General features: G+C 37.7%; 1 protein-coding gene across 2 annotated transcripts in view; it reads right to left on the reverse strand.

Moving 5' to 3' along the window:
• The window catches only part of LOC110389709 (chondroitin sulfate proteoglycan 4-like), a 40,737-nt gene that overhangs the window by 13,256 nt on the left and 5,235 nt on the right, over window positions 1–22,246 (reverse strand). Inside the window, exons 2-8 of one of the 2 annotated variants that reach the window (XM_021380575.1) lie at window positions 16,281–16,444; window positions 13,832–15,690; window positions 12,133–12,976; window positions 10,798–11,268; window positions 9,827–10,003; window positions 4,256–4,454; window positions 648–779 (exon numbers count right to left, since the gene is read on the reverse strand). In XM_021380575.1, the coding sequence (XP_021236250.1) occupies window positions 648–779; window positions 4,256–4,454; window positions 9,827–10,003; window positions 10,798–11,268; window positions 12,133–12,976; window positions 13,832–15,690; window positions 16,281–16,444 (3,846 nt within the window). Of the gene's footprint in view, window positions 1–647; window positions 780–4,255; window positions 4,455–9,826; window positions 10,004–10,797; window positions 11,269–12,132; window positions 15,691–16,280; window positions 16,445–22,246 lie in introns of both variants that reach the window. The other variant, XM_021380574.1, reaches the window with a different exon arrangement.

Here is a 22,246-nt window from a genome sequence, read left to right on the forward strand (position 1 = left end):
AAAGCAGGAAATGGCTCTGGTGAGACCCTCTTAACTCCTGCAGGAGTATGATTTCATTGAAAACCGTCCTCACCTCAGCTGCTGAGCCAGCTAGCTGCAAATGCACAAATACACACAAAAGTTGTTCAGTCTTTCTTATCTGTCCTTGAGTCTGTGCTGCCCTCCATAACTCTGTTCAAAGAGTAAGAAAGTGAACTAGCAGTATGATGAGATTAAGTGTCCAGCGGACAGGCTCTTCACTCTGTATTTGCCACGCAAAAAACACTACTAGCTAAGACAGCCTGAATGCCCTAACAAGCACACTGCACCTCTAACTCTATGAATACATTATAGTGCTTTTAAACTAAACTACTCTCAGTGAGGAATGTTCAGAGCATAGCTTGACAGTGTTATTGTCACATGGTGCCTATATGTTTTACGGCCAAATTACATCACCCCAAGCACTACTCATATCAAAAATTTAAAGACCATACAAACAATAAATGCAGCTGACACAACAAAATTGTTCTTTTAAAAAGCACACAGATACATGTTTACAAGTACAGTTATCTATATTTTAGTCAGCTATCTGGTAAATAAATGCATACATGGTCACCTATGCAAATTTTTCAAACGCACAAAATCAAGGTAAGTTGTTAAAAACAGACCTGGGAAGATTCTGAGTCCTTTGTTTACTTCAAGGCTAATGACTAGAGTCTGAGCTGTGATGCTAAAAATCTGTCGTGGTGCAAAGTTTAAACCATCTGTTACCTGAAAGTTGAAGCCTCCAGACATTGCCCCTGTAGATAACAAAACGTACATTTATTGTAATTGTTGTTTGTTTTTTTTTATAAACATTCAAATATACACACTAGACACCTTTTGCTGTAGGCAACATTGAAATAAATACAAAGACATACCGAAGCAGTTTCTGATTAGTACTTTTGTATGTAAACTAGAATCTTATTAGTTCATAATGCAGAAAAGACCAACCCGAGGAGGCCTACTGGCTAAATATCTCAGAGCTGTAAAGCAGAGTGCCCCTTCCCCTCTTACTTCACTGATCTCAGCAGACCTGGAACCCAGTTAAATCGGCTTTCAAATTTTCTACTCCTATTACATCTTAGGAGGGATCCAGGCACTTAAGAAGCTATTTTGGCACAAAAGTAATTTTAAGAGAGAAGCTACAAGAATATTCATTTTTATTTAAATTTAGAGGACTGAATCAAATCACAGGTTGCTTTGTTTCTTTGCTCTCCTTCAGTTTTACTGAAGAGGATATTTTGCCACAGCTCAGATTATTACAGATGATATGATATTATGATACTCATAATAAATGCACATTTTTTTCTTTAATCTTAAAACTGATGTGTAGTTTGGCCACAATGTAATAGCAAAATACCTCCAGGAGACTGAGCAGATTCCTGAAGAAACACAGCTTTCAAAACTGACTTATTAAGGTGTACAGGTGTAAGACTGGCTTTAAATTGACAGTGTCCAAATTGTTTAATTCGGTACAAAAAAGGAGAATGAAAAATGAAAACATTAATTGTTAATTACATAATAATAATATAACAAAAGAGTTATAATTGCTCTTTTACTTACTTTGCCTAATTTTGCAATAAGATTGCTACATGAATATATATCATGAAAGTACAATGTTGCCCTGTACTTTCACTTAAAGACCAGCATTCCTTGCCTAGCAATAAATTAACATATCAGAAGAATCAAACGTGGGTCCTAAGATTATAGCTAACAGTTCCCCTAGGCAATGCTCCCACATCCAGCCAGATATAGAAGCAGCTCTGGAAAACCAGGCTATATTGCTTTTTATTTTAAAAGCTTTTATGCTCTGATGTTTTCTTACAATAAAGACACACAAGCAGCTGCACATTTTCAAAGGCACTGAGGAATCAACCACTTGCTTCAAGTTGGGAGAAAAAGGCTTACTTAGCTTCACTTGCTTTTTTGGACAATGCAGAGCAACTGTGTGATTGACATAATCTGACACTTTGACATTGACAGAGTCAAGAACAGAACTAATCCTGAAGCGCTGCTGAGGTATTATTTTATCACAATTTTTAAAGAGGTATCTGATCAGAGGTGATAAAAAGGATATCAGAAAGAGGGTTGTAAAAACTGCATTAAGACACTAAGGCTGACAAAAGGTCAGTTCAGTTCTTTCTTAAGGAAAAATTAAGGGCGGACTCCATACTGTGAAAGCTGGACAGGGTGCACACTGGAATGAAATGGAGGCAGAAAAGGGAAGGAATTCTCACACTGAAAGAGGAGTACAGAAAAGAAAAGGTCTGATCTGGTTCTGCATTCATAAAAAAAGAGAATTTATAGGGTGCATTTGCAACTCACAGCACAGAATAAGCAGTTTAATGTAATTCACAGGACTGAGCAAAGATGAAGGGAAAACTTTACGAAGATTTATGTAAGAGACATAAAAACAATGCATGTTAGTACTTCATTTGTACTACAAAACACCCTGAGAACAGAGAGCTAGTGCCATGTATAGATGCAAAAGCCCTGTGACAGGTGGAGCAATCAATGCCACTGCATGGAAGAGTCGCCTCAGCCAAGAAGATGCTGCTCTTCCTTCCCCTTGGAAAGGTTCACAGTGAGTGGGAAAAGCAGAAGACAGTATGTGGAGGACATGAAATGAGGTACTTCCCAGGACGAGTCAAAGAGGCTAGCACATAGCAGAAAGTTGAAGATAAAGGACAAGGCAGCTGAAGATGACGTTAAGAAGCATTGTGACAGCAAGAGATGAGGAAAAGGTCCAAGGCAAGGCTGGGAGCAAGAAGAGCATAGCAAGGACACTTCCAGCAACAGTCCAAGATGGAGGACGAAAGAAAATTATTTTCTTCCAAGATGAAGGAGGAAAGTCTGAAGAAGGAAAAAAAGTGAAATGTCAAGAGTACTTTCTGAAACACTGGAGGTCATGATGTGGCCAGAGCAGCTGGAAGGGCTGATGCATGACCTGGGCAATTTTACATTTCAAATCTACTGTACATCCCACATTCCCACTCACTGGAAAAAATGGAATTTGCTATTCTTTTTGCTTTTATTAATCAAGATCCACTTCCTAAGGCTACAGATGTGCATTTGCCCCTTCTGGAACAGAATGAATTCATTTCCTCACGCTCAGACTACCATCTTCCTACTGCCATCAGGGTTTTTACATATCAAAGTCTCTCTTGAAACAACTTAAACAGCTGGGCTCACTTTTACTATGTTTTTGACCTTTCACCTCCTGACCAAATTATTTGAGTAGGATACCAACAGCTCAACAACAGCTGCTTGTAAAGCAACTTCAGCAACATTTATGCACTCTGCAAGATACTGCTCTGAAAGTCAGAGCCCTTTAACCTGCACCAAGCCTCATGGAGTCACAGCACAGATCTGGAGTGACTGCTGAACCCAAGCGAGCCCTGGAAATAATTCCTGCTCACCCCAGGGGCTGGTGAGATAATTCTGTACCTCCTCCATCTCCTTCCCCATCATTCAACTGGTTTACCCTTCTTTAGCACCTCCTTTCTTCTCCTTTCAGCTGATGCAATATGATAACAGATCCGGAGCAAGGAACACAGCAGCTATTGTCCCACAAAAGCCTCACCCCCTCTTCAGACTGGAACCTCACAGGGATATTCATTCCCAAGGCTTCTTGGCACTGCTACTTAAGGACCCAGGAGGCTGCCCTGACTCCTTGTTTTATTGCCTACAAATTCTTTCTGTAGAAGCAGCAAAAATAAATAACGCAATCTCTATCTCTCACTACTGGTAGAAAAGAGTCAATGGTTATAGCAGAATTTCTTCACAGCCAGGTTCATATCACCCATGTAAGCCATAACTTCATTGCCCAGAGCTCTTTAGGACCATGACTATACTGTGACAGATATCTGAGAGACGGCTAGTCCATGAATAACTCAGCAATGTCAAAAGGTTTTTAGAAGACTCTCAGTGACAATGGTCAAAAACACTGACTACATATCTATGAAAGCTGCAATGTTACCTTTCTGCAAACCATGGGTTCAGTAAGAAGACTGCTACTAACAGTCTTCCCACAGAACACCAGGCTTTCACGATGAGTATTCATTTAAGTGGTCATAAGGACCACTTCCTGTCTAGGTTGTCAGACCATGCATCACATAACCAGCACTCTGAGATTTTTGTGATGTTACAAAGAGATCCACAAACAATTACAAACACAAATACACTGAACAAGAGCAGTATATTGGTAACAGGTGGTATTTTTGAAACCACATACCATTGTGTACAAATACCAGCTGCCCTTCAATTATATGAGCCTGAGTAAAACTAAGGATGCTCTTGTTTGGAGAAGACTTCAGTGCCAAGTACCCATTGCTAGGTGGTGTAATTGAATATATCAGGTCTGATGGTGAGGAGTCCTTATCTTCTGCACAGAGGTCGTCAATAGTTATTTCTGTGACTGAACCCTCCCAAACCTAGAAAAACAAACATAAAATTAAAAAAAAAAAAAAAAAAAAACCGAAAGAAAGAATGAAAACGCATGCAAACAAACCTAAAAAAAATGAGAGATTTACGCTGTACGGCTCTAGCAGCTATGGTAGGTTCCCTGTCTAAATTTCTGATCATGATTACTGTAATGGTTAAACCTGGCACATGGTTTTCAAGAAACAAGACCACAAAATAACACAAACAAACACACACTACATGGGTTTGGATTTTAGAGAGCTGAAGTGTAAGCTCTCTATTTGTCAGGCACTATCCAAAACTCTTATGAACAGAGCAACATCATATTTTCATAACTGAGTCAAGGAGCTCCCTTCCAACACATACATATGAATATTATTGTCACATACTTCACAGCAGGCACAGCATTCAATATGCTCTACTTTCAACTAGCAGAACGGAAAAAAAGAAAATGGCCTGAGGACAGCATAATCTCTAATACAAATGGAAGACTTGTAGCCATATTATTTTATTTTAACAAACTGCATTAAAGCCCCTTTTTCAATGCACCTAACAACCCACAGAGCAGAGACAGAGGAAGGAAACCACACCCCCAACAGCTGCTTAGCACTTTGCAACATTGCACATACAGACAAAATAAATAATGTATTTGAGAAGATGCGACAAAACCTACTACTTATTTCTGGAAAATCAACATGCTTTTTTTTTTTTTTTTTTTGTTAAGGAAACCACACCCCCAACAGCTGCTTAGCACTTTGCAACATTGCACATACAGACAAAATAAATAATGTATTTGAGAAGATGCGACAAAACCTACTACTTATTTCTGGAAAATCAACATGCTTTTTTTTTTTTTTTTTTTTGGTTAAGATCTGCACAGTCTGACAGATCCTTCTTTTGAGCAGAAATAACTGTTATCTTGGCTTCATTCACATCTTTACACACATAGATAATCACACATAGATAATTTCTAGCACTGATTGAAAATTATAGGCAACAGACTGCTTTACTCTTCATCTTTCCTGTATATAGTCAGAAATACAGACAAAAGTACTAACAAAGAATAATACAAATTTATCTCAACATTAAGTAAAATCTCCAAATATTCAGTATATCAATGTCAGTTCTTTCCAAGCAGTTTGTACCACAGAGTATAAGCTAAAAGGCCTAGCCTTCAAAAGACTTATCTTGAGGTTCAAAACACAAACAGCATTGCTCCTTTTTGTCTTCCCAGGTCCTCAGCACACCTAATAAGTATCTGGTAGCAACATTATATCAGGTAGTTTAAGACAAAATGTGATCCCTGAAAAAAAGGCATTTTACTTCTGCCAGAAACAAAAATCATCGATCAGATTTTTCCTTAACTATCACTGACTTTTTTGAGACTATAGAAGAAATCTTGAATGCTTTTTTTAAATCCACTGGGATTTTTACCACAACACTTCAATAGCAGAAAGATTTCAGCCTAGTCTATGTCACAAAATACATGCCATAGAAAAAGAGATAAAACGGAATTACGTGTTTTCTAATTAGGAAAACAAGTTTGAAGTTGTGTTACTTTTTGTAATAGAAAACTTCTTGCAAATAGGAAATTAATGTTTTCTCAAGTGAAATGTGTATTTCCTTGAAATGCAATTACTAGTATCTAAGTTTGATGAAAGATATCACCTATGAACACAAGATAATAACTAAGCAAAGGATGACTGAGCATTACCACGTCAGTACATCAGTGCCACCGGTCTCATATCAAGGCCCTCTTAATTCCCATCAGTAACACTGTTTCGGATTATTCTGCACAGGAAATAAGAAGTCACACAGAGTACACACAAACACATTAGAAAGAACTATGCAAAAGCTGCTGCGCATGACTCAGGCTAAATGTCTGTAAGTTCAAAAAAAATCTCTTAATAAAAGAAAAATTCAGCTTCTTTTTCTATAAAAAGGCAGTGTTTATTTCTGTTTTTCCAGAACACTGTCACACAATGCTTTTTAAAGTACTGTAAATGCTGAGTCCCCCGTGACCTGTAATATGATCCTCAGGGAATGAAATGAGATACAAGAGCTAAACAGGGCTGTAGGGAAGTAGACACTCAGAGCACTGCAAATACTATGCAGGTAGAGCTTATTTTCCACATCTGGAATCAAGTCCTCCTTGAGGAACACCACAAAAACTGTATTTGAATTTCTAGAATGTAGCAATACACAAATTTTGCACTTGCCTACCACATTCCACAAGCATGGTCCAAAAAAAGGTCCATGACCCTGCCCATTCTGCTTTGCTTAAAGCATTCTGCTTATTAGTTCTTCCTTGTGTGCTGTGTATCCATGTAAAAAGTCAAAGATATTTTAATACTCTGGTAAATTAAGGATTTAGAGGGAAAAAACCAGCATTTCAATTTCATTTAAAAAAAAAATTAGTTGGCCCTCGTGTGGCAACAGGAGGATGCAGTCGTTTCAAAGCATCACTACTAATAAACATTCTGAAAAATATTAAAAAAAAAAACCAAACATACAACTTGACAAAGTTTTAGGAAATTCTGCATTACTGTACAGTTTCTAAGTATATGAATATCTTCAGCATTTACTGTTCTAATGAAAAAGTTATAAACTAAGTGCAAGGATTACTAGCATGCATTACTAAAGCTCTCACTGTAATAACATTTCCCCATATCATTTGTTACGTTAATGTAGGTATCTCAGCATGTAACAAATTCTCAACCAAAGGGAAAAAAAAAAAAAAGAAAACTTCAATTACTTTGGCTTCCTAAAGAAAATCACAAACAACCCCAAAAATATTTGGTTGTTCATCTTCTTGAAACTCCTCCTGTTGTGTTCATAACTTTGATATAAGCAACAGACACTGTTGTTTGAATAAGGGATATGTTATGGATGCACCAGAAATAAGGGAATAAGATGAAAGACTCATTCAGCTTGTATGAACATGCTCCTTTCAAGGAATTTTTGTGCATTTGTCTACAAGTCCCATGACAAAGGCCAAAACTAGCTAACATCACTGACCACGTCACTCGGCTCTTCAGAGAAGCTACCTTTGATAGCAGGTGCCATATGGAAATCTACTATTTCCAATGTTCAGTTGTTCTTTCTAACTCCCTTTATAATGAGATTTTCAAAATTTCCGAGGTGCCAAACTCCAGCCAATTCAAATGGTCCTACTAGACTTTAGTTTTCACAGTGCTGGTCCCTGATCTTATACTTCTGTACATTTTCAACCTTTCAAAATATATACAGTAAAAGAGCCACTGCCTTTTCAGAAGCAACACACAGTTTATTTCTCAACATTCATCACTAGCAGCGTCCTTGTGGAGCACAGACTGCTTGGCTCAATTGATCATCAGCCCAGCAAGCACTATCCTACACAGGAATGCCTAGCTCATCTCAATATTTAGCCAGCTTATGATAAATCCATTTTCTCCAACCTATTTGAGATGTGCAAGGCTCCTCTGAAGAAAGATCTTAGCGTATTCCTCCCAGTATGTAACTTGACTGTCACCACACTGTATAGGTGTGTATTAGTACCTATTCATAACAAAATCAAAGCTTATTTGTCAGCAACAGTTTAGGCATGATGAGCAGAACTACAGGATACAAAGGCAATGTCATGGCTGTGAGTATGCAAACTGCCTGCACAGCAAAAAAAGACCAACTTTGGCTAGGTTTAACTGTGTTATCATTGTTCTTGGGAAGCCAGGACTTAACAGCCATTTTTAGAAAAAAGCCATTTACTGCACTGCACTGCACTGCACTGGCTCAGTTCTCTGAGCAGAATGCCACTCTAAGCCTACACTGCACACAGAAAGCTATCAAACTGGGCACACATCCCTCATATGCTACCAGACAAACATGACCACGTGCTGTGCTGCTGTCTATAGAGTACCTCTGTGGTTAATTTAACCGTGGAAGGTTTTACTCTATTACTTGAATGCTTGTGAAGACAGTTTGTCCTTCTACTGGCAATATTTGCAAGGGATAGGGTCCTCTGTGTTGTGCACATTTGCAGATTATCACAGACTTGCTGCAACCACTGTGAAGATGCAAAGCATTACCACTATCACTGCTTAAAAATCCCATCTTTTCTTGCACGAAAAGGCAATATACACAACCCAAAGCCATGGTCATCTACACAGTAATTTATTCTCCCTAGGCAACACACAATCAGATATGTAAAATTAAATGCATTTTTAGATGCCACCAACTTGTAAGTACATCATCACACAGCACTAGGAACAATGTAACCACAAAATACGCCAATTATCTACTTTCAAATCTATTTTGAAATGTCTTCTCTGTCTTAATAGCCTCTCAGCTGGTCTACTCTAACCACAAGTTGTTACCTAAATCTTACCCATTTAATTCTGTTTCTCAGAGCCATCTGATTTACTTGCCAGGTCCCAGGGAGCAAGCCTTTAAACGCTGAGGGTTTTTTGTTTATATGGGGACATATAAACTGGTTCTTGTTACTGGGTGCAACAATAAAATAAATAAATAGAAGGAAAAAGGAGGGAAGGATGGACAGGACAGAAGGAAGCAAGAAAGGGGAAAAGGGAGAGAGAGAAAGAGAGAGAGAAAGAGAAAAAGATCTGAAAAAGCACTGAAGTGACAGAAGTGACTTTTTTCAAGAGCAGAAGGTTAAAAGGCCAGCTATTAATGCTTAATGAGCATCAGTCAGCAATTTTAAACTTTCCTTTAGGAATCGACAAGGTGGGGGGACTGCATTTTCTATCAGAAATACTCAATATGTAGTGATGCACAAATGAGAATGCTGCTCTCTTCTACTGTCCTGTCCCACTGTGGAGTCCAGAGAGGAGCCAAGAGTAGTTAACACCTTAGCAGGTCTGACCCTTCAGTATATTTAATAGCAAGAACAAAGGCTGCACAAAGGCAACAGTAAGATGTTTGCACTCATCATCACTACTCTTGGTATTTTTCTAAGCCATATTTATTAACAGCCCTGAAGACATCCTAGCAAAGAACACTACAATACAGCAATGTTACTAGTATGAGCAGTCTACCCCAAAAAGCCCTATGTTAGTCTAAGAGATTTCATGTAATCTTAAGAGAAAGTTCCAACAGCCTTCAACATATTCCTTGTTTTACACTAACACAGCAGAAAACCTTCTTCATGACATCCCCTAAACATTCCTCATTCTATATCCTAAATGCAAATTACCCAAGTACTACATCCCTTCATTAACACAATTTGATTTAAATTCCATGACTGCCACTTACTGCATTGAATATTCCAACAGATACAAAACTGTAAGTGCATTAACTCTGTTAATGCGCTAACATTAACTCTGTTAATGACAGTACATTAAATGATACCAGGTTAGAAATCAACATTTTAAAATTATGACAAACATACCTGAAGAATTCTGTTAATTTTTATAACAGGAGTTTCATCATTTACTGCAGTAACTGTTACAAACATTGTTTGGGGCAAGCTTTGTTTCCGTAATTCTGTGTTATTAACTATAAAGGTAAAATTGTCCATTAGTTCCTCACTGCCATCATGAACATAGTAGATTAATTCTTGTTCCACCTGAAAAATATAACAACCTAAAAAATTAAACATGCTAAAAGAAAATGAATGTGACATCAAAAAACATGTAAATCTGGTCAAGTCCTCCAGATTGCTTCAACTTTTTGTGACTCCAAAGAATTCATTTACAGCCATATCTGACCTGTATCTCTACCTTTGTTCTACCCATGACCTCAAATTTTACAGCTCTATACCTCTACCCAGTTTTAATTGACAGTCTTGGCATTCCCCCTTCATCCTATAGAGAAAATAGTAGGATTCACTCCCACTGTATTTACAACATTTCCTGGGAGCTACAAATGGAAGAAAAATGAGTATTAGTAGGTGGTGACTTATCATATCATTTTCCTTTTTAGAGCAAACAAACTGAAAATTAGCTTTTCACACATATATTTGTTCTCTATGAACACATAATCTAAAAATAAAAAATTGCTTCCACATCTCTCCTTGTTCAATTTACATATTATTTCATCTGGTCAGCTCTTTTCAAGATGTACCCAAGAATGCAAGGGGCTCACCAGTCACGTGTGACTAAAGCACACTGTTTTGTTTGACCAGTGGCACCCAAGGAAATGATGTGGTTGACCATAAAAAAACAGCCACCCTTCCTCTGAACACCAAATGACCAGCAGCAATATCTCTGTTACAAGGCCCAAAGAAAGCTCAAACTCATGCACCTCACCACCTCCCACTAAATCCTCGCACTTGAGACAAAAATTAGCATTTAACAACAAAAAAGTTAATCATAACTATAGACAAAGAATTAATCATGACAATGAATCTAAATGCATTACCTGTTTTTTCGTAAATTTGTTTAACTTTATTCCAGGAGCATTCAAATCTTCAAAATACCCATGGTTTGGCTGGTCAACTAAAATAATTTCACAGCTGAGTCCTGCAAAGTGTCTACTAGAAATTTTTAGATAGTCTTCCACTAGGGCTTTTGAGCCACCTTCAATTACTGTGAAGTTCTTTACTTTCAAGGGAATCACTCTGGGAATAATGTCAACTGAGATTTCTATTCCATTCACTGTTTGGATACCATTGGTCACATCCAGAGAAAAACGGTCACTTAGTTGGTCAGAAACTGTCTGCACATACTGAACTTTGCCCTCATCAACATCTTGCTGTGTGAAGGTCAGAACCGGCTTTTGGTCGGCACCAAGATAACTCCCTTCTGATGAAAACTTCCGAATATACCCATGTACTGGAAGTTGTCTTACTGTGAACACAATCTCAGATGGAGAACTGTTTTCATGGGCAACCTTAAATTGGAAAAACACACCCCAGAATTACTTAAACAGAAATAGAAGAAATTATTTAATTCTCTTGTTCTGTATTTGTCACTTTTAATCTCAGGATCATCTACCAAATTAATTGTCGTTCCTTGTCCGGGGTACACGTGTATCTGCAGATTTTTAATATACAATAGTTCTTTAAATAGGCATGTGTTAGATGGCATGGGGTTGTATTGTAACTCTGAATACGTTTTGTAAATTTTGAAAGAACACATTCCAGAATTAACTAAATGAGTAAGAGCTGTAGACTCCTGCTTGAAACAAGGACTTACAGTCAGCACAGCAGTGTGCTGGAGCAGCCCCCTCGTGGTGGTTATTGTAAGGCCACATGTAGACAATAGGGAGCGTTAACTAATATTAACAAATGAGATAACACTCATGTTCATGACTTGATGTTTTTAAAATTTTGGATCAGTATTAACTGAACTAGCTACCAACTGAATGAAAAGAAATCCTTTCTTCCCTGGCATATTCCATCAGATTAACTCAGGATGATACATGAAAATAAATACAAATAGCTGTCACAACTAAAACAAATACACAAATGAAGACCTTAATTTTCTCAAGCACCAATACCTAACAGTGTCAAATACTACAGTCAGTCCTTCTGTTTCTTTAACATAACTGGTTTTCTCTCCTAGCAATGGAAGCCAGCTGGTATCAGACTCTCTCCAGAATGTGAAAACCAAAAAGAGCTAAAGAAGAAAGAGAGTAAAATTTTGGTGAAAGAGAGACTGCAGATTCTGCAATGGCTGAGAAAGCAGAGAAGAAAACTTGCTACTAGAGTGGAGAAATGGCCCATACAGTTAATTAACAATACTGTTAACTTACTTGCAGTTTTCCTTTACTGATTTTAACCGGTTTTCCTTCTTCAACCAAGAGAGTGCTATTGTTCACAATCTTTGGTGGCCACTGATGACTTTCCAAATACATGCGAACATACATAGCAGCATCAAGATGGACATCTTTAGCACAGACTGTAAAGTTAAATGTGTCAATAAGGTTGTTGCTGTCATCATGCCTGTAGATCACGTACCCCCTTATCAGATCGAGCTGAGTGAAAGAGTCTATCATTAAACTATTTACAGATATTCTTCCATATTTTGGGAAAGTGGTTATCTCAAATGTAATCTCATGATCATTTCTGATGTCTTGGTTTGTAATGGCGCTTAGGTTAGCTGTTGTAATAACTTCCTCTTTTCCTTTTTGAACCAACAGGCCTGTATTATTTGCCAAGCTAACATAAGGATCGGTGGCATTAACTTCTAGAAGGAAAGACGTATAGTGTTTTCCATCTGTCACAAAGAGTACAAAACGCCCGAAATCTGCACCACGGTGTATAAACAAGACTTGCTTTTGCTCCAGGTCTGCTTGTTTGAATTGATAGAGTTGGTGCAACGAATCATTTGTTAGCACCAAATCCCCATTGGAAATGCCACGTCTGGTGTATAGCAGCTGCCCATCTTCAAAATCAGAATCAGGATCATGATAGCAAAGATCTGCCAAAGTTAATAATCGCTGTCCATTCCTCACTATGTTAAACACTTTATCAACAACACGTACTGGCTTTTCATCATTCTTCAGTTGGACAGAAATGTTGAATCTAACTTCTACTGAGGAAAGTCCTACTTCAGAATCAAAGTTTGTCCATTCCATTGATTCTTCATTGGAAGCTCTGACAAGAAATTCATCAAACACTGTCTCAGAATCATCATGCACATACATAAGGCGCTTATCAGTTATATCTTTATTAGTGAAAGTGGTGAGATTGCCATTACTCTCAAATGACTCTGAAAAACTAATGAGCTTTAATTTCCCATGTTTAGGAAACTTCAAAACTGTATATTGGAAAGTTTTATTATCCAGCGTTTGCACAAACAACTTTGTGCTTGTTATTAATTCTCCTTCACCTTCAGTAACAGTTAAGCCATTATTAATTAAAATTATGTTTCTAAAGTCTGATTTTATGTATATTTCAAAGTCAAAGATATTTGATTCCAGATACTTTGTAGAGATGAGGAATTTAAATGAATCGTGGTTGTCTTCACAATTGCTGATAAACTCATACGCCACTTTTTTATCAGCAATATCTTTTTGGCTAAAGACTGAATCTTTTTTCAAAGACTGGTCATTAAGCAGTATTTGTCCACTCGTTGGTAAGGACAGCAATTTAAAATGAAGCTCATCTTCAGGTATTTCTTGACCCACAAGCACAGCAAAAAGATTATCTGAATTCAAGTATTTCTTTTTAGATTTTTCAATGTCTAGAGGAGTATATTTCAATAAACTGTACCTTAACCACTTCACTTGGATTGGAAACACATACTCTTCACTGATTCTGTTTCCTATGCTAACTTTGAATTTAAATTTGTCAGTAATATTTTCCAGCTGAATTTCTTTAAAAGTGCTACAGTATCTCACACGGCTGCGCTGAATGGAGCGTTGAGAGAAAGAGTTGGCTTGCTTCCATTCCCCCCTTGAATGCTGCCTTTGAACTTCCCCAAACTGAGGTGCATCTGTGATCTCATACCGTATCTCCAGCTCTTGGAGGTTGGCATTTGTTTCAACTGTCAGATGCCTGGGTGTGATTAGAGCTGTAGCACCCTGGACAAGTTTTATTCCTGGGTTGCTAACAACTTTGTAATCCAAAGGAATTGCCATGACACGTAACACGATAGTGTTGCTCACTTTCTCACCATCGTTTGCCCTCAGAACAATCCTTGAGTTCCTGACACCTGTGTGGACAAAGAAAACATTGCCTTTTCTTAAGTCCTCATTAGAAAAAGTAGTAATAGCCTTTCCAGGATGCTTTGAATTTTCTAAATATCCTGCATTTGCATTAAGATTTCCAAGCACTGAAAGACTGAGGTCCAGAGGATCTGTATCATTATCTAATACTTTTATCAAGTCACCAGTCAAACGTTTCTTCGAGTTTTCTATCAAAAGAAGCAAGTTTCCCTCAGCAAGTGTGATCTCAGGAGCATCATTTACTGGAGTGATGGTAATGCTAAACATATACTCCTCATTTCTTTGCAAATATGGAGGCACAATCTTTCTACTGTTTGCAGAAATTGAGAAATTAAAATAATCGTAAGTGTCTTCAGAGCCACCATGGATGTACAGAATCTTCCCTTGCCACACGTCCTGCAAAGTAAACATATTTACCTCCTGCACTGGTTCAATATCTAGTTTCAAGTTACCATGAGATGGTGGTTCCTTTATTTCAAAAAGAATTTGTGATTGATTAATCCCTAATTTCTGAAAGTCTAAGTTGACCTTAATATGTTTAGATTCAAGGGAGGCTTGTCCACCTTCTTGAACAATCAAGTTACTCAGAACTAAAAGGTGGCTTTTATCTTCCCATCCCAGAGAATTTTCAGGGGAAATGGCAAGTGTTGGGGCTGCTTTTACAGTAGGATATCTTACAGCCATCTCTAAAGAAAGATTTGTATTAAAAGCATTTTGTGTTTCACATCCAGCTGAAATATCCTTTGTTACTTGAACATTCTTCAGTGACTTCTTTTCTGAATTGACTTTTAGGTCTCTTAAGCAACCTCTGAAGGACCTTCCTCTGGCATACTTCCCAGACATGGAAGTTAGCTCTAACTTAATCACTTCTGATCGTTTACTGTCATCTACACCACCTACAAAGAGAGACCCCTTCAGAAGTGGCAGCCCGTTTTGGGGAGGGAATGATTTTTTCACAGTTTCTTTATCCAGTGTCAGTTGTAAATATTCTGCAGTAAATTTCAGCTTAATATAATGCCAATGACTGTCATTGACCAACCTATGAGAGGAAAGCTGGGTTCTACTTTTATGCTTTCCAGTATAGGCTTTAATCAATCCATCTTCCATTGCCATTGCAACGAAATCTCCTTCTTGCCCAGGATGATAAAGCAGCAAGCCATGTGCAGCTGAGGTTTGCAATGCATACTCCAAGATTCCCTCACCATCAACATTCCATAATGGGAAAGAAATATAGGATCTGGAACTGAAAAAACTGATGGGTTCATCTTCACCTGCAAAGAATTCATCACTACATCCTACTGAAACTTCATGGATTTTTTTAAAGTCAGAAGATCTCAGGGGCATCAGAATGTCTAGCTGATTAAATAATACATTATCAATACATCCTCGAAAGCTGGGCAGTGCTCCAACAAGGTAAGGAACGTCAAGTTCAATAGTACCACCTAGGTAGAATCCGTGATCAATATTTAATTCATGGAGAAATCCAGGCATTTTTGTAGTAGTCCTATCATTTTTATCAATTAACAATGTGACATTATCACGTTCATGATGCAGTTCAACCAAATGCCAAGCTAAATCATTCAGATGAGATCTTTGCCGAGAACGCAGTATTTGTTCTCCCATGCCAAAGTTAATTCTCAACTGCAAGAGAAAATTAAAAATATATCAAAATCCAAAGTAATATTTTTTTACGATCATATATTCATAGATACTTGCTAGGTTAATTTTTATTAATTTTCATATTAAGCATATCATTCATAAAATATAATTGAAAAAAAAAAAGAAGTCTCATTAAATATTTGTGTAGGTTCACTTGACATCACAAATTTGACTTGCGTAATTGAAAAAGAGGGAATGGACTGCTCTCTAGTTTTGCTAGAACCAAGAACTGAGAATCCAGGTGACAATGTTGTTTCAAGAACATGCCTTGTGGAAAAGTTATTATTTGGATCCCAGCATTTTCTAAGATGCTAATATCATTAAATCTGAAATTTTACCTCATTGCACCTCATGGCTTGAACACAGTGATTTTGATCTTAAGACTTTATAGATATCTAAGAGGCTTCTAGATAACTAGCTTCTTATTAACTATCATTGTAAGAAACATATAACATTTTTTGAAATTATCAATTAAATTATGTGACGTTTCCATTTTTTTAAACATAAACTTTGAGAAAAACTCAACAACACAGGCTACACATATCTTTTTTTGATATAGTTACAAATCATACCTGCAGATTTCCTGACTGTAACTCTATCAAACAATAATCTTTCTTCCCAGCTGCAAGAAAGAGCAATCCATGTGGCTTGTTTGTTAGAAACTGTAACTGTAAGGTTGTCTGATAGGATGCTTCTGCCATCTTCAATGCCACAAAACTATTACCATAAAACGATACTAAAAGAAAGAAAACAAGCATGACATTTACTTACACATAAAATCTCCTTTTCTCATTTGTATCTAACTGTATATAAAAAAAAAAAAAACTTGTATTAACTCTCCATATAACTATTTTTATATCTGTCTTGGTTTCAGATAATAGTTTTCTTTATAGAGTCTGGTATGACACTGTCTTTTGGCTTTAGGATAGAAACAAAGTTGATACATTTTAGCTTTTGCTGAGCAGTGCTGCGCAGAGCCAAGAAAGTTTCAGATTCTCATACTGTCCTGCCAGTGAGGGGTCTGTGGGGCTGCAGTGAGTTGGAAGGGGACAGAACCAGGACAGACGACCTACGCTGGCAAAAGGGATATTCCACACCATATGGTGTCACACTGTACTATAAAACTGTGGGGAGTTGGCTGTGGTGAGGAACCTCTGCTTGAGGACTGTCTGGGTCAGTAAGCGGTAAGCAATTCACTGTGCATCACTTGTTCTGTATATTCTTTATTCTTATTATTATCCCTTCTGATTCTGTCTTATTAAACTGCCTATCTCAACCCATGAATTCTACTTTTTTATTTTCTCCTGCATCCCAGTTGGAGGGGGGGAAGTGAGCAAACAACCATGTTATGCTTAGCTGCCTGATGTCTAAATCACAACATTCATAGAAATAGATCTTAGATATCAAATTAACCCTGTAATTGGATAAGAGCTCGATGGCCACATCAGTTTGGACAAGAAATAGACTACTGGGCTATGTACATCTCCAGCAGTGACCAAAGGACATCATAAGAACAGCACAAGTATATTTAACAACTTCCTTCAAATACTCCTCTAGTCTGCAATTCTTTCTCATTTCAGGTCTTTTCCAGAGCTTGTCACAGTTGGTCTGTTTTTGAATTGCTCAAGTATTTCTCACTGAAGTACTTATCCAGTTTCCTTTTGCATACATGTAAGCATATTCACCTATAATAAGTTCGCCTACATCTCTGCCAGAGACATCCTCTGTCATCTCAGGTAAGAAGACCTGCAGGTCTCCTGGCACCCTGCAGAAACATATTCTTTCACATTTTCTTGTCTCTTTCTTTTCCAGGCTCAAGAGCCCTACCCACACTACTGGTTCCTGTATGCAGCCATCAACCAACCTTGCTGCACTGTACCCCAGTTACTCAGTTCTGAATAAACCTCCTTCAATTCTTCACTATCTTCTCTCCTCTCTACTGCCTTCAAAAACAGTTACAACAGCAAACTTCCTCATTTGACTGCTCTCTGCCTTTACCACCTTCTCTATTACTACACGGAACAAATTGCAAGACAAACTCCTGTAGAACTCTTCTGCTAACAACTCCTCTTTCCCCATAAAAAAAGGGATTTCAGCTTGAGAATCTTCCCAGTTAGCAGGGAACACCATATTATTTAGCTTCTCTGCCATAGTCATGCCCTTTCTGAGTGCTTTTTATACTGATAATTTAATCAAGTGAATGCACAGATCCTCTGCAGGATTTTTGTTCTTGATGTATTTACAAAAGATTTAGTAATAACTTTGATTCCTCCAGTTAGCTGATCCTTCACCTGATTTTTTTCAGGCCTGCCTATTTACTCATTAGATCTGCGAGGGCCTATGATGTCTTCAGTAGTGTTAGGACACAATCATTTAAAGATGCCATGAGTTAAATATTTAGTCTGCATGTTTCAGCTTCATCTTAGACAACTTTCTCATTTTAACACGGTTCTTTTTAAAATTAAGCATAACTGCAGAGAACATTTTGGCATAAATCATTTGTTTCCACGTTAACTGTCCTCCTGCTGAATTTGACAACACTTCAGTGACTCTTAGAAGAAGTGCAGCTTCAACGCAGATTCCAGACTCATTTCTGCATGTTCCAGAGCATCAAATCAAAGGCCTCGTTAACAATCTGTTCGATGAAACAATCACTAACAGTATCTAAAGTTTTGCAGTAGTAGGCACAAAGATTTTAGGTGCCTTTCCCAAGAACAAGATTTCTGCAAATCCCAGAGCCAAAAGCTAAGTAATAGCATATTATATTAAGTACCCACAGAAACAGAGTAGGGATTTTTAGATTACTGAGGTACACACATTTCTTACAAAGGAAGAGTCACTACTGTGCATAGAAAAACTGGTTTCAAATTGAACAAAAAAGACTTCTTCCACATCATTTTACTTCTAGCATAAAAGACACTTTCATCAAATAGCTCTAATAAACCTCACAGGTATTCCACAAAATCCATACAGAAATAGAACAAAGGCTGTTTGTTGTATATAGAAATGTTATTATTATGGGGTTAATAAAGAAAATAGCTTATAAAAATAGTACTGGGATACGGAACCAGATATAAGCCCCCCCAGTATAAATGAGGAGTAACCTTCACTGATGATACAGATAATAGGTTAAATGTTGATAAGTGTTATATAATGGTAAACACATATAATGGTAACGGCTAGGTATGTTCCTCTTCCTACAGATGAAATGTAGGTGACTGATGGCATTCTACAGTGCTTTGGAGCCAATGACACAGGTAACGGAGAGAAGTCTTCAGATGTCCATCTCACCAAATGAAGCACTGAGATACTGTCTTCCTGAATGTCACATGAAACGTAACCTAGCTTTCTGAAACAATTTGTCTTAACCAAAAATTGACTGATTTCCTTCAGTCACTGCAGTAACATTAGAACAGAAACATAACACAATGAGTACAAGAAGGATCCACGGTGAGAGGCTGCCCCTCACCTTACTGAGAATCTAAGCAGTTTGCTCACCTTGTTACTTTACATTGTAGCACACCCTATGGATGGGGAAAACGATTCACTATAATTTTATCAGTGAGGTTTGTCAGAAATTAACAAATAAAATCCAAAGCTTTCACAGACTTTAATACCATGAAAGTTTCATTATGATTACTGTAATACAGCCCACAAATTTCATTCAGGAATTTCTGTATCTAAACTTATGACCATAGTTGGAACTTGAAAATAACTTCTCAAGACATCAAATTTTCATTAGACTCAAGTATGCTGGAGGTAAAATAACACTGGATGTCTGGGGAAGCAGAAGTGAGCAGAAAGACAAACTTATCCATTACTAAATGCAACACAGAATAACTAGAAATGAAGTTGCAGTGAGACGATATTTTTCAGTGTGCTACTGGGAAACAGTTTGGCATTTAAACTGGTTTTCCTGGAAAAGAAAAAACAAATATAAGCTAATGCTTTTGCCTCCCACAAAAAACTTCAGAGTCACAATCCGCCACTGAAGGTGGGATAGGAAACTCAATAGCAGGCATCGATCCGGCACTAAATGAGATCTTGGGCCAAAACCACCTACTGTGCTTTGGTAAGCTTTCCGCTTCAGTACCACTAAACTAAGCAGCATGCTATTACAACTTAGGAATCAACTTCCTTTAAAGCAGACTCTTTCGGGATGATTTTAGAAGGATTTCTGGCTGAAATCAAATTATGACTAGTGCCACAGCTTTAGAAAAGGGGACATTTGCTCCCTTGATAAAGGATCATGTGAGTTTAGCATATCATAGAGTGAACAATTCCTTTGGATTGCCTGGGTAGGCAATCTATTTTGCAAGGTCAATCTATGCCCCAAAGGAAAAAAAAGGATAGAAGGTGATAAGAATAAGATCTAAGTCAATTATAATTTCCCTTTGTGGACACATATATAGAATGGAATCAAATTGATCAGAACAGAACAGGTTAGAGCTACAGAGCTCATCAAGTCCAACTGCCTGACAACTCCAGGGCTAACCAGAAGTTAAACCATGTTGTTATCCAAATCTAATTATCCAAGAGGCATTATCCAAATGCCTCCTGAACACTAACTGGCATAGGGCACCAACCATCTCTCCAGGAAGCCTGTTCCAGCATTTGACCACCCTCACTACAAAGACATTTCTCCCACTGTGCAGTATGAACCTCCCCCACTGCAGCCTTGTGCAGCTTTGTGCTGTTCCTGCAGTCTTCCCAGGGAATGCTGGCTTCCCCTGTCAACAAAGATATACAAAGTCAGAAAATACGGACATCCATTTAAAGACCTGATTTGCCAGCTAATTTGCATTCCTTATCTCTCTTCCTTCTTCTCTAGAGCCCACCCCCAACTTTGATGAGAAACACCACATTGAGGCTATAAATCCTTTCCAGTATTTTCATCATAACAAATTATACTTACATGTAAAGTTTAAGTTTTGAGAAGTTTGAAGTAATTCTATTGAATATTCCTGATCAGCTCTGCCCATAACAGCTTTCTTAGAATTAAACACAAGAAACCAGGCCAAACAGAAAAAGCCTTCAGAATAACAGAGCAAAGAAACCTTCACTATGTTACCTAATGGAAGCATTAGGTTAGCATTTTAACCTTTTGTTCAGCTTCTTTTTCCTTTGCTGTTAAAAAGACCACCATATTCAACAAGTTGCCACACTTTGAATAATCTACCTCTTAGTTTCTCTACTCAATGTACAAAAAAAAACAGAAATGTATCTACAAGAAACCAGCCTCAAACTCACTATACAGCTATCATGAGCTACACACATAAATCCAAGAACTATAAAATAAAGATTAAAAATGTAACTGAAAAAGTGCATTCTTTCTATTTCCACTTTTTTTTTGCCAATATTTTTCATTTCTGACTAGATCAGGTTTTCTCAGCAACACATACGGAAGAACTGATATCAGAATCACAATTTCATACACTAATTAACTGGAAGAAATTTAATACAAACATCATTTCTGATCAACTCCTTTTATTCACCAGTGATGACAGGAAACAGCCAAAGCTGTGCATATCTCAACCATTCCCTTCCTGGGATCCCTTCCACACTCTCTTCCCAAAGAAAGTTGTAAGAAAAGGTTTAGGCCTGGACCTGTAACTCAGTAAGGTTTTTATATTCATTCCATCCATAATGGATTTTATATAAGGGGTAAAAAAAAAAAAATATCACTTTTCACTGTTTTTGAACCTACTATTTTATTATCTACTTTTGTCACATGCTACACAGGTAACAAGGAGCTCCAAACAGAGAAAAGGTCCTTACCTGCTAGATGTTTTACACACATCCTTCCCATGACATTCAAACTGTACAAAAACCCTTCAAGAAAACAAAATCATATATCTTTCTCTGTGAAAAATGGAAAGCCAAAATGGAGCTGTCCCAACAGTACGATCAAGACAAAGCACAACAGGCACATGCGTTAGTTGTGCCTGGTCAGATATTGCCCTCAGTAGATCTATGATGCCTCTCCAAGTTGTTACGATGAATAAGCTTCCCCCTGTCCAGCTGAGATTGCACCTTAAAAAAAGATTAGTTCCCTGCAGCTCATTCACAGAAACATAACTGGCTCAGATAAATACTGATCTTTCAGAATGGCAGCGTTTTCCTTTGTGTGCTCATAAATACGAATACGTTTTTGTCTCTTTCCTGCTTCAGTGACTTTTCCATTTTAAGGTGAGACTAACTACGAAGCACATTCTGCAAGAGCTTACATAGGGGCTGGTGAGACACTGAAGCAGCATAACTGTGCCCTCCATGCCTTCAACCCTCCATTCTAAAAGCAAATAAGCACTTCTCCATAATAACACAATTCTTCTGAACTACCACATATTCTAGGGTGCTTCACTGAGAGACGGAGGGATTGTGGGATCTCAAGATGAAGACACATTTCCACAGGGTAGTAACACTTTCAGAATTCATGAAAGGAAAGACAGAACCCCCACTAAAGGCCGTCAGTTGCCCCCAGTGATGCAAATGTGGTAAACAATGAGAGATACCTTTAGATCCAAAGTTTCTGCTGTAA

Source organism: Numida meleagris, chromosome Z (genome assembly GCF_002078875.1).
Source record: "Numida meleagris isolate 19003 breed g44 Domestic line chromosome Z, NumMel1.0, whole genome shotgun sequence".
Taxonomy (NCBI): Eukaryota; Metazoa; Chordata; class Aves; order Galliformes; family Numididae; genus Numida; species Numida meleagris.